At 42.3% G+C, this 13,095-nt stretch overlaps 1 protein-coding gene across 6 annotated transcripts in view; it reads left to right on the top strand.

Annotated features, from left to right (window-relative positions):
* The window catches only part of LOC118405551 (laminin-like protein epi-1), a 29,598-nt gene extending 17,562 nt beyond the window's left edge, over positions 1–12,036 (top strand). For 5 of the 6 annotated variants that reach the window (XM_035805057.1, XM_035805096.1, XM_035805085.1 and 2 more), the window contains 13 exons: positions 651–809; positions 1,254–1,439; positions 1,731–1,958; positions 2,475–2,630; positions 5,929–6,084; positions 6,512–6,670; positions 7,283–7,456; positions 7,943–8,098; positions 8,667–8,822; positions 10,210–10,337; positions 10,796–10,882; positions 11,249–11,313; positions 11,728–12,036. In XM_035805057.1, the coding sequence (XP_035660950.1) occupies positions 651–809; positions 1,254–1,439; positions 1,731–1,958; positions 2,475–2,630; positions 5,929–6,084; positions 6,512–6,670; positions 7,283–7,456; positions 7,943–8,098; positions 8,667–8,822; positions 10,210–10,337; positions 10,796–10,882; positions 11,249–11,313; positions 11,728–11,774 (1,857 nt within the window). In that variant the 3' untranslated portion in view covers positions 11,775–12,036. Of the gene's footprint in view, positions 1–650; positions 810–1,253; positions 1,440–1,730; positions 1,959–2,474; positions 2,631–5,928; positions 6,085–6,511; positions 6,671–7,282; positions 7,457–7,942; positions 8,099–8,666; positions 8,823–10,209; positions 10,338–10,795; positions 10,883–11,248; positions 11,339–11,727 lie in introns of all 6 variants that reach the window. The other variant, XM_035805066.1, reaches the window with a different exon arrangement.
* Positions 12,037–13,095: the final 1,059 nt, after the last annotated feature.

Raw genomic sequence — 13,095 nt, forward strand, 5'->3', positions numbered from 1 at the left:
GTTAATGATTAAGGGTCAACACTGTCTGGCTATGGACGGTTCCAATTTTTGTGGGGTTGGCGAAAATATTGGGGTATTGGAGTTTTTTTCTACACAACCAGTACCTCCTCTTACCTGCCTACGTTTAGGAAATGTCGAGAATAATGGTTTCTTCCCCCTTTGAATTTGACTTGGATTAAAAGGATTTTAGTATTTATTTGGCATGTATTTACAGAAGATTTGGTTTATGTTAAGATGGTAAATATTTTCAGAACAATGAAGCGTGCTGTATATATTAGAGAAAACCTCCTGCATACTGGAATGGTCGCACGAGTCAGTTATTGCAATAACCGACCACTTGAGATTCACCCCTTCAGAGTGACGTTACGGGCGTCGTAACCAATGTGGAATCGGGATTTCTGATGGGTCAAAAGCGTGACAATCTAATTTATGACTTTGTAGGATTGGAACAATAACACTTCTTGCAAGTAAAATCTGGAAACCTTTCACTTTGATGTGTTAGAGCAGTAGACTTCTGTCCGAAAACATGGCATTTCGGCAAAATATGAAATAAAGCGACCAATTTGACAAATTAAATCCATGCGGGCATTTGAGCGTAATGCAGGTAACATTTCTAAAATTCTGTAATGGCTTGCTTTCCTGTGTTCCAGGACTGCCAGCACAACACGATGGGTTACCGCTGTGAGACGTGTAAGCCCGGCTACACCGGTGACGCCACCCGCGGGTCGGCCCTGGACTGCCAGGCACAGAGCCCGCCCTGTAACTGTTACAGACACGCCTACAACTGCGACCAGTACGGCACATGTGTGGTAGGTGTTGGTGAAACGTTCACACGCGTAGTGATATGATGTCTATACTTTGTAATGTCCTCGTCGTCTGTGCTCTCGCTCTCTCTCTCTCTCTCTCTCTCTCTCTCTCTCTCTCTCTCTTTTTCTCACATAAGATAGATGAACAGACAACAACAGGAAAAAAGATTAAGGGGTGCACACCAAATACAAAACCTGTTCACTTGCTTTTTGCTTATTTCGCTATCATACCGAGATGGTTACTTAGGTGTAGCGGTGTCCATGTGTTTCTATCTCTAGTAAGCAAAGGGACTCGTCGGTTCTAATCTCTATATGTATGTATAAATAGAATTCAAGTACATTACTTCGTTTTCAAGGCACTACCCGTCCTGTGTCCAAAATCTTCATTTTAAGTTTGTTAAATATCACTTTATTGTATTGATATATTATTGCCATTTTCCCGACTAGAACTGTCTCCACAACACAGACGGCAAAAACTGCGAGCGGTGCAAAGTTGGTTACCAAGGCGACGCGAAGAGGGGCACGCCCCAGGACTGCCAGCGGGTCTCCCCTCCGGCCCCGCCCCCCGCCAGGACCTACCAGTGCTACTGCTACGGACACTCCAACCAATGTGACCAGTACGGCCGCTGCCTGGTAAATATCACAGGACTCGTATTTAAAAGAAAATTTTGTTGGGAATCCAGTATGACACTGTCAATCTTTGCTGGAAAATGGATTGAATTTGTTGGCGTCAAACACGTACACGTCGTCGTTGCTATATTGAGACTTTGAAGTTTTATCATCAATGTTTTAATTGCCAGATGTGTATGGTGTTCGTCTTCATTTTGCGTATCATTACTTCATTTTTACGTTTTTGTGGTATATCTAATATTTCATATTCCCATTTCATTTTTGAAATACCTTTTTACCATGCTTTTCACACAGAATTGTCGCCACAACACGTACGGGTCTCGCTGTGAGAACTGTCTGCCCGGGTACCAAGGGGACGCGAAGACCGGCCTGCCCAGCTCCTGTACGGCCGTGTCGCGCCCCGCACCACCTCCCGCCCGGGCCCCGGCACCTGCTCCCCCGCCTGCACAGCAGCAGCCTTCCCGTAGGCAGTGCTACTGCTACGGCCACTCCAACCAGTGCGACTCTAACGGACGCTGCATTGTGAGTAAAGTATACTCAGAGGGGTGGGGAGCTGTTGTAGAATTTCGTTCGGCTCATGATGACCTTGAAGATTCTTGAAGAGTTGGACTGTGTCGGCCCTGCATACAGTCTTGTATCCAGGCTATAGAAGGCATAATCGTAACTTTCCTCAAGCTCCCGGAAAGGCCCGTTGCCTGCGAAACGTTACGATAAAGCCTTTCTACGTCTGCTTGGAGATAAGATACTGTAGACATTGTAGTGATATACATTTTCACGTGCAAAGGTAATCACAAATTTTGCTACGATGCCGTTGTGTCTTACCTCTTCTATTCTGTTGGACATCTCTAAGCTTGTGCAATCAGTCTGTGTCGATGCCTCTCAAGATTTGTCCCAAAATTACCGTCCCCTTAGATCTAGGGAACTGCCACGCGACCAACTGGCCCTTTGTTTCTTTGTTCCTTGAGACGTGCCATTTACCAATGGTTGCAAGTAATGCTGAGACCAAGGAGATTTTTTTTTTTTGTTCCCTCCCTGTAGAACTGTATGCACAACACGGAGGGCCCGAACTGTGAGCAGTGTCGGGAGGGGTACGCGGGAGAGGCGCGAAGAGGCACGCCATACGACTGCCTGCTGGTGGAGGACTGCAAGTGTTACGGGCACTCCGATGAGTGCGACGCCTCGGGAAGGTGTCTGGTGAGTACTGTCGGAAATAGTGGTAGTAGCAGTAGTTAGTTGTTAGTAGTACGTTACATACATAAATACACGGCTGTGACTACTGTTTGAGGACTGCAGATGATACAGACACACGCTAACGAGTGCGATGCTTCGTGTGGTTGTAAAAACTAGCAAGTTGTTGTAAAGCCGGCTTTACAATTCATGCGGACGCCGGCCGAATTTGTAGATCGGTCAGAGCTCGCCTAATTTCAACATCGCCCGAGTATCGGCTGTATATTTCGCTGAAAATCTGTCCCCTTTACAAATGAACGGAGCCCGTCCGACGTCCGTCCAACACAACTGATTATAATTTGTTAATGAGATTGTACTATGTCTTGAACATGGACGAAGTCAGAAATGACTAACCTTGTAAAAAAACAATATTTGTGTAAAATTTAATTTCTGAGTTGCGGGATATGTGCAGGACATGAGTGGAGTGGACGGGTACAATCAAAACAATAATATCAACAGGAATGTGTGAAACACCAATCCAAAAACTACCACAAGAGCCACAAAGTGAACAGACCAGTCTTATTCAGCATAATACAATAATATTGACAAAGCTGCGATCGGGCGAACCTCGGGCGAACCTTGTGCGAACCTCGAGCGAAGGCCGGCAAAGGCCGTCCAATTTTCAGACTGCAAGCCTTTAGACATGAAGAATATATGATCTCCCACATCCAAACCTATAGCATAACTAGGGTTCGACAAACACATCTCTTCGCCAAATAATCATGCCTTTATTTAAGACTTAAAGTTTAAGGTCTTATTCATGTATCCTCACAAAGCCAGAAATGCTTCCCAAAACAAGACTGTGACCACAGATGACCTGGTACCATGCCTGGTCAGAATTTCATGCCTTCCAGAGGTTTTGTCCCCAGTGTAACAGCGTCCAGGTCACAAGCTCCTCCAGCAAAACATCTGTATAACAGCTGTGTCTATAGATATAGGTCAAAATTATATATATATATATAGAAAACAGTTTATTTCTGTTAATTGGCCACTGATTACAACTAAATGCATCTTTCCATGTAGATTATCATCTTAAGTACCTTTCAGCCAAAAACAATGCAAACAAGTTTGAAAGTCCTATCACGGAATTCAGTGGATTTCTGTACTTTCCTCATTAATTGTGCAAATTAGCTGTTGATTTGAATAATTAGCATTACATTATGTAAGTCGTCACTTAGGCTATCTACCACTCAAAAATCACGACCACAGCATGTTCAGAACACAAGATGTAAAAAATTGAAGTTTTGCTGCAGTACCTTAGGAAGCCGCTAGGGGGCCCACTATCATACTCGACCTTTGTTGTTCTGACCCCTACCCACCTACCAAATATCATCAGGATCCTTTCAAGGCTTCTCGAGTTATGCATTACACAAACAAACGGACGCACACACTCGGCCCGCTACCGTCCTAACGGAAAATGATATGCCAACTATTTTCGAACACAACCTTCCTTTCTGCAAACGCTACTCAAATGCCAAATATCATGAAAATCCATACATAGATTCTTGAGTTATATGCTGTTGGAATGGATTTATGAACGTTCCTCATTAATTATGCAAATTATCTGCTGATTTGCATAATAAGTATTACATTGTGTAAGTCATCACTCATTCTATCTACATAACTTACCAAAAATCCTGATGATCCGTCAACACGTTCTTGAGTTATTCTCGTCCAAAGTTTGAAAGGAAATCGGTGCCTGCAGTTTCCAAAAAGCCGCTAGGGGGTCCAAACTCACAGCACTTACTCTCTGTTCTAAGGGCTATCTACCACTCAAAAATCATGACCACAGCCTGTCCAGAACACGAAGTGTATAATTTAAAAGTTTTGCTGCAGTATCTTAGGCAGCCACTAGAGGGCCCATTATCGTTTTCCTGACACCCACCCACCTACCAAATATCATCAGGATCCATTCAAGGGTTCTCGAGTTATCTTGCATACAGACAAACGCACTTACATACAAATCCCGCTACAGCACCGTAGGTAAGAGCTAGGTAAACCATTTTCGCACTTGACCTTCCTCTCCAAAACCGCTACACACCTACCAAGTATCGTGAAAATCGCCCAGCTGCATTTTGCCTTATGCTGCCCAAAACAAACCCCAAAAACATACTAAGCTTGCTGCAGTACCGTAGGAAAACGCCAGGTAAACCGTTTTCTAACTTGGGATTCCTTTTGACAACCGCTACACACCTACCAAAAACCACAAAGTTCCATCCACAATTTCTGGAGTTATTTGCTGTTGACCTACATACAGACCCAAGTCAGCAATCTCATACTCTTCTTGGCGAAGAGAAAAATAAATAGGAAGTACATGGCAAAAAAATAAATAGGAAGTACTGTCTTGGTGTCCAATTGCATTACTTTATAAAAGGTACGCAGCTTTTTTTTAGAAAAGTTCATACAGTAGTCTTTTTTGCATTATATTTAGGAACAAACTGTTTATAAAGATGAAAGCCCAAAACAAAGGGACGTGTTCAACACAGGTGTTAAATTGATTAGGTGACAGGTAAAATTCTGCCGAAGCCCTTCCAAGCTCCCAGCGACACCAGCGCAACGCTCGCCCAAAGCACGCCAAACTAGTTAAAAGTCAGACGGAATATCGTCCGGTTATTGCAGGAAGCCTGCACGAGTCTGGCGCGAGGCCGAAGAGTTCGCGCAAACTCCGACCGAGAAAAAGAGAGTCAAAACCCGTCGGGTTGCCGCCCGAGTATTGGCCATGTCTTGGCCATTACTCGGACAAGCTCCGGTCGAGCTACAGGCAACCCATTGACGAGCTCTCCGAGCTCAACGCTCGCCGCCGAGGCCTCGCTGAAATTAAGCGCAGCTGCAAGTGCCTCGCAAACGCCTGCCGAGCTGCTAAAAATCGGTCGAGGCCCGCATTATCGCCCAAACGCCGGTACGGTCATACTCCGGCCGAAAATGTCCATTTGGAGCTCGCCAACAACTCGGCCGAGCTAAATTCTTGATTTGTAAAGGGGGCTTAATGGATACATCAACCATCTTCAAAACTAAATAGAATACAGAAAGCTGCCCTACTGCAGCTAGCTTTCGTCCTGTTTGAGGTAACTACACTTTGGACATGTGTCTGTACAGTCTTTTGACGTCAGCATTTGGTCGAAGGTACTAGGGCGCTAATAACGCTCGCCATCTCGTCTATGACTTCTTTTATTCATATCAGTTCAGTTTGCTTTTGTCACTATTCTTCCTGGTGTCATAGTGAATGATGTAATCACCGTTTGTAAACCTCTGGTCCCTCTTTTAGCGCTGCAAACACAACACGATGGGTGACCACTGCGAGAAGTGCCTGCCGGGCTACACGGGAGACCCCCGCTACAGCACCCCGGGGGACTGCAGCGCCATCGTGCCCTGTACCTGCAACGGCCACTCCGACGCCTGCGACGCAGAAGGGATATGCCTGGTACCTGTTTTACACGTTCATAGTTTACATGTGCCAAGGATTCTTAGGTTAACAAAGTCAGCAGCAGGAAGTGAATACTCGTCATTGAGTCGTAAATCTCATCGGAACTTTTCTCTGGTCCACCTGCTTGAAATTTGGTCTGCCGTAATATTCCATAAACTCTGAAGAACATCAAATAACATGCCGTGGGATCTTGGTCGGTACATTGTGTTACGTTAGGAAATGTAGAAAAGACTGACTATTATCACTATAGGAATAACCACGAAACAACTTTTGAAACATTCATCAACTTCTCAATTTTGATAATTACTTTCAGAAAAAAAGCTATGGCTTTATAAGGTCAAAGCCTTTTTAATGTTAACTTTTCATCGTTTAAGGGGTCAGAATTTTTATTGCCTAATGTCTGCATCTATGTTTCCCCTGTCAGAACTGCAAGCACAACACGCAGGGTGACCAGTGCGAGGTGTGTGCGGACGGATACAGAGGTGACGCCACCAGGGGAACGCCTAACGACTGTCACTGGGCCTTCGAGCCGTGCGACTGTTACGGACACTCCACTGAATGTGACTCCAGGGGACGGTGCCAGGTATAATTCAAAATGCGAATTTTCTTCGCAATTACGTGTCATTGTAGATTTACCTTGTCTTAGATATTAGATCCTCTTATAATTGTATTGGTTATATCTGTCACTGTAGAGTAGCGCTGTTTGAAAACGTAGCTTAACGATTATCTCGATAACTTTGGGGAAATGTAAGTACTTACATTAAAACTGAATAAGGAAAGTCAGGCAAACTATTCCATGTATAGGGTTTAACGAATGGCTAGCAACCTTTAGCTATATGTCTTCAAAACATTGCTTCAGAAACAGCATGTTAACATGCTTCTCCTAGGCGCAAACGGGGCACAAAAAAACGCTGGACTTCCTCATTTAGATCTAATATGTAAAGTTTTCGTCTTGCCTCCTCCGTTCAGAACTGTGATCACAACACGTACGGCGACTTTGCCTGCTTCAATGAACAACCCTAGGAGGAAAATAACAAGTACATGTACACTTACTAGACCTCAGACATCGCTTGGGGAAGAGCTATCAGCCTCTCACTGTACACTTTCAGAACCGTGCAATAGAATCATCAAAGAAAGGGGAGAAGTTGCACTAGAAATGTAACATGTAACGCTTTTTCTTACCTGGCCTGTTCAGAACTGTGATCACAACACGTACGGCGACAAGTGCCAGTACTGCAAGCCCGGGTACGTCGGTGACGGCCGGCTGGGCACGCCTGACGACTGTCAGCGGGTGACGTCACCCATCGACCGGGTGCCCTGCTTCTGCAACCGCCACTCCGACGTCTGCGACAACTTCGGACGCTGCCTCGTACGTATAGCAGATATTGTTTTCTCTTTCTCCATAATGAAAGATGTAAGACGCCTTGACTTTCTAGGTGACAGGAAACTGAAAGTCAGCTGAAGTCACTTGTAGTGAAGGTGACTAAGGAAACATTATTGTAAGAAAAAGAAGAAGACTTTGTCGATCTATGTATGTATGATGATGATGATGATATATGGAGCTGTGAAGCAGGATGAAAATCATGAAAGTTAGTCTGCCTTTAGGAAGATCTGAGAACCAAACTGAGTTTAACTGACTATATAAATATAAAGACTACAACAGTCCTTAAGAAATCGTTAGCAAGAGCATGGGCTTAATTTGTCCTACATTATCACCCCTTTCGTCCGTGTCGCAGTTTTTTTTATTTTTCATTTAGCGCCTAAAAATGGATGAATATAACTACAATAGCAAATCAATACCATACCATACCTACTTGTAGATTATTCTCACAATTTTCTGCCTGTGAATCTGCAGTACTGCCAGCACAACACAGAGGGCGACCAGTGTGAGCGGTGCGCGATGGGGTACTTCGGGGACGCTGAGGAAGGTACGGCGGCGGACTGTAAGATGCTGGTGCCCTGCATGTGCCATCAGCACGCGAACGACTGCGACGAGATGGGCAGATGCATAGTAAGAACTTTGTCTTCTCTTACATAGCAGCAGATTTTCAGAGAAAATATGAGGGCGTCCTTAAAAAGTGTTATGGACAGTGTCCTAACTTTCTAGTTCTTCTATCTTGCTCCATTTGAGTGATGCTTTAGCTTAAGGAGAAGATGATGAAAAGGAAAGAAATTATAAAAGAACACCCAGTAAAACATTCTTGATTGTTATTTTTAGTACCATAGTTTGATATATGCATTCTACTGACTTTTTTTCTAGCGATTTAGTCTTTAGTATAATTCTGTTTATTCATGGGTAGATGGTAACGTTAATTGTGATACATGCATGTTGTGTAGAAGTGAGCGCCTTCAGTAATATGTTGTGCAAATAGGTGCTTTCCATAGTTACATATAATGTAAAGTTTATTTGCAAGTTAATGCCCGAAGGCTAATTGCAGGTACAAGGTTGAAGCATAGCAGACATGCATGTGACAATGTACAGTGATAAACATCATTATAAGAAGAGTCTACTCGAATCCTAGTGGTGGCTATTTCTAAACGGGTTGGGTTCGTCCAACTCTTGTTTGTTCGGTTTTTAGGGCTGTCTCCACAACACAGAAGGCGACAAGTGCGAGCGGTGTAAGGACGGGTTCATGGGGGACGCCACGGAGGGCACGCCTGACGACTGTCGCCCCTCAATCCCCTGCAAATGTAACGGGCACGCCAATGACTGCGACGCCAACGGGAAATGTATGGTGAGTGTTGTGTAATGGCAAAGTACAGGTAGCGGATTCTGTGTGCTTGAAAAATACTTAAATTAGTTTGATGTGTGTGTTGTAGGGCAAACTACAGGTAGACGAATTTGTTTTAGTTAAATGCAGTTAGGCCATGTTGATTTGATTATATGGATGACATCCTCCGGGAACTCCAAAACTGATGCGAGCGAGCGAATAAAAAAAAAGTTTGGCCAAAAAAAAAAGTTGCCTTCAGTATGAAATCAAAGTGGCCAGGAAGGTTGAACATAGGACTAAACACACACAGTATGGTATACCAACAGTTAGGTGTAGGGACCAGTACATCATACGGGTGCAAAACATTTTTTTCTTCTTGGACCAATCCGAAAAAAAGACAGACCTGAAACAAACAACAGAGGAACAGGTTTCGCCAATTACAAAATGGACACACTATGTCAGCAGCCATTTGGGGTCTAACCGGGGGGCCAAGAAGACAACAAGAACGAAGTCAAGTAGAGTTCATAGTCAATTGCACCAAGTTTCTACAGTCAAAGGTACAGAGACAGTTAGCCTTTATTACATGGAGATGGGATTTCAAACTGCAGTGGGAGTCCAATAATCCACCAAACAGATTCCTTTGTAGCAAAATTGACCAATTACCATTGTTTTGAGTATTGCCAGTTCTCAAATTTCCACAGACAATCAGGTCCAGGTCCATGTCCGGACCTGGAAATGATCCTCTGGACCTGAATTTTCTGTACTGGTACCTCACAACAAACAACAATAGATTTTTTCTGTCCTTTTACATCTTATTCTTTGACTTTAGGTTTTCTGATACTTTATTTTCAAGCTGCGGAATATTTGTGCTCATTTTACAGCTGCTTTGCACAGTTTATTGTGTGGTCGAAAACTTTTTTTTTTTTTTTGGGAAATGGCCGAAAATTGGTGCGAGCGCGGATGTCATCCATATAATCAAATCAACGTGGCCTTACTTGATTTTCAAAGAGGGAGGTATAGAAACCATACCAAAAACGGCATATTGTTTTATTCTCATCAGTGACTGTGACTGGTTTACTGCATTCACTTCTACAAGTCAGACTGATCCTAGTGTTATACGTGTATTTGGCCTGTAGTATACACATGCATGTACCTAACGTAGGTATAGGTAGAAGCTATATTTCAATTCCAAAATAATACAAAAGTGACTCAAGTATCTGCTGCTATTGTTTCTCAGTGACAGCATCCGCTTTCTTTCGTCAGTCACTGACAAAAGATGACGATTGTTGTCCGAAACATTTGTTGTTGTTTTTGTTTCTATTTAAGATGTAACTTGCGTAACTTTTGTCTTTGTAACCTGGATGACTTTATTTATTTATCATTATCGTTATCGTTATCAACCCACCAACAGAACTGCCTGCACAACACCCGAGGCGAGTTCTGTGAGCTGTGTCAGATCGGGTTCTACGGCGACCCGTCCAGCGGAGATGTGGACGCCTGTAAAGAATGTCCCTGTCCGCTCACGACCAGGGAAAACAGGTCGGACATGCTTCTTGTTTCTCTTAATTTCCTTCAAGTAAACTGTTACTCAAGATTTTGAACGACCTAACGAATTCGTGAAATACCCAACAAATGTTGAATTCACATATCACATCGCTATGCAAATCATAAGTACAGACAAAGACAACGCAATATAGAGAAAAGTGCCGTAACATTTTACACTTTGCAAATTCCGCGCTTCCAACATGCCAACCTTGAATTTTGAGAAGTGATTTTTTTAGAAGACTTGTGTGACGTGATTCGTCTTTCCGAGGAATTTGTTTTCAGTATCCTTCTCTGTTAACGTTACTATCCTAACATAGTTTATTTCAAAGACATTTATGTTACATTTTGCCCAAACTTGAAACAGAAAAGTGTTTATAAAAGATAAAAAAACTTGAACAAAGTGTTGATAACAGAAGATGTTTTCATGCCACTTAACATTTTTCTCCCTCCAGGTTTGCCGAAACCTGTTTCCTTGACAGCGACAACAAGCCTACATGTAGAAATTGTAGAAGAGGACATCAAGGCAGAGACTGCGGAAAGTAAGATACTAAGATCGATCATAGTGTGTGTCTGGAATAACAGGTCGAATTCAGCAGAAGCTAGTCTCTTTGCGAAGAGTTACGCGAGTAGATATCATCCTGTTAGAGACTGATTGGTGGAACAATTCAACGGGAAACATTGATAGGGCGAAGCGCTCTCTTGTCTTCTTAGTATTGATAAATAGGGGCGATTAAATTCCCTTTGTCATTTGTATTCTGGAAGAACAGAATACCAGAACATTGCCTAGTGTTCTATCGATACTACGATTTGATTGTTTACTCTCTGAAAATTTGCTAAGACTTGACCAAACTTGTATTTTTGTCGTGTGAGTGAAAGTTTTGTCGTTTGTGTGTTCCCCTCCCCAGATGTAAGCCCGGCTACATGGGGAACCCGTTCGTTATGAACGGCGGCTGTGTACGGAGACCGTCAGGTAGGGGTAGACGCAGACATATACGGTACGCTCTTGTTTACCGAAGGGTTAGCTTTTGTTTTCTACTTTTCTGCATAGCCAGTTATCGTAGTAGTTATACAGCGTCCTTGTCCTTGTAGATCCATCATCCATTCTTTTTTTGTCGTATTAAGTGGAAGAAATGGATATTAAGTTAAAAATCACCACTACTGCGAGACAACTACTTTGATGAAACCCCATATCTAACTATTAAAAGGTTTATTTCTGTGCGCGAAAATGTAAAACGGTAATTCTTCTTATTTAATGATGAGGAGCAATTTTGTAGTATGTGTTTGACCATTTGATGTTTTTTTATACCAAATAGATAGTTGAATTTTTTTACACGTTAATATCTCTTTTTTATGTCTAATCAAAGAGTTCCTTGTTCTCTTTCAGGGGTTAGGTCGCAACCGAGAAGAATACCAGTCCGGATCATCCCGTGACCTATGACCTATTTTCCCATATTATGATATGATATGATATAATATGACATGATAGTTAGGCGGACCCTATGTTTGTCCTGACGCCATACAAATCAAACCTCCCCAAGTGCAAGGTGCAGTTTGGATATTACCTGTGTCAGAGACCACGTGTTTGATGCTGGACATCTTCAACAGATTGGAGTAACGTTAGACGTCATGTTTCCCACAATGCATTTCTGTACCACTGGCTGTTCGATACAGAGATCCAATATGGCCGCAAATGTCATTTGCTCAAGAAAACTTAACGAAAGTTGTTTACGAATGAGTGGTGAAGATTGCACAAATTGCTGACTTCAAAAATTGCACCAACCTTGCCTTGACCCCAGCTTGTGTTCACTAGAAAAATGTGAATTTCTAGAAAATCTTGAGAGTGAAGTCCCTTGACAATACTTTCACGCTACCCCAATAACAAGTATTGGAACACATCAGTATACCTCAAAATAACGTGGTGCTTCTTAGTGCACAATTCTAGAATCACATTAATAACATAAATGTATGCCTTCGATGTACATATACCTACTGTTATGTTACAGATGTAATGACAGAGGTCTGTAGAACACTTGGTGCTGTGTATATACATGTAAGACATTTACTCCCAGATTTTTTTTTTCTTTACGAAATTGCGTCTTATGTATTGTACTTGGTTTCGAAACATGTCTTACGAACGAAATGTATGTAACGTTTGTGGAACAGAAACCTGTTCATCTAGCCTGTAATGTTTCAAGTGTCCTTTATGTATTGTAGACATGTTGTCGCATTTACAATAAATTATAGTAAGCTACAATCATGAATTGCAACATTTTTTTGTATAGATTCTGTGTCATATAAAGGATTCATCTGCCAAAGTGTGCTCTGTCAATATGCACAACTCACATATAAATCTAGTTGTCGGGATAGTTAGCACTCGGAACATGAAATTGTGCTTATGATATTTTCCTCTTATAGTATTTTGCTGTCACCGATTAAGCATGATTCTAATACAGACAGGGAAATGTATTTTAATGAATCGAAAAGATTAAAGATTAAAACTATACAGACCTGCTAGTAATATACTCTGACTTGTCTTTCATTCAAAATTGTAATCCCAACAATTACAGAGAATAGAACTTCGTCTGTAACGCAGTATCAACTTTTGAAGTAGACCGTCATATACGAGCTATTTTTTTTTTTGCAATTTAGCCGTGTGTGTATTATACTGAAAAATTTACATTCCTCATACAATTAGACAAACCATGTATTCTAAACTCCACCTGCAACTAAAATTACAATTGTTTTAAGAAGC

The sequence above is a fragment of the Branchiostoma floridae genome, chromosome 2, assembly GCF_000003815.2.
Source record: "Branchiostoma floridae strain S238N-H82 chromosome 2, Bfl_VNyyK, whole genome shotgun sequence".
Classification (NCBI taxonomy): domain Eukaryota; kingdom Metazoa; phylum Chordata; class Leptocardii; order Amphioxiformes; family Branchiostomatidae; genus Branchiostoma; species Branchiostoma floridae.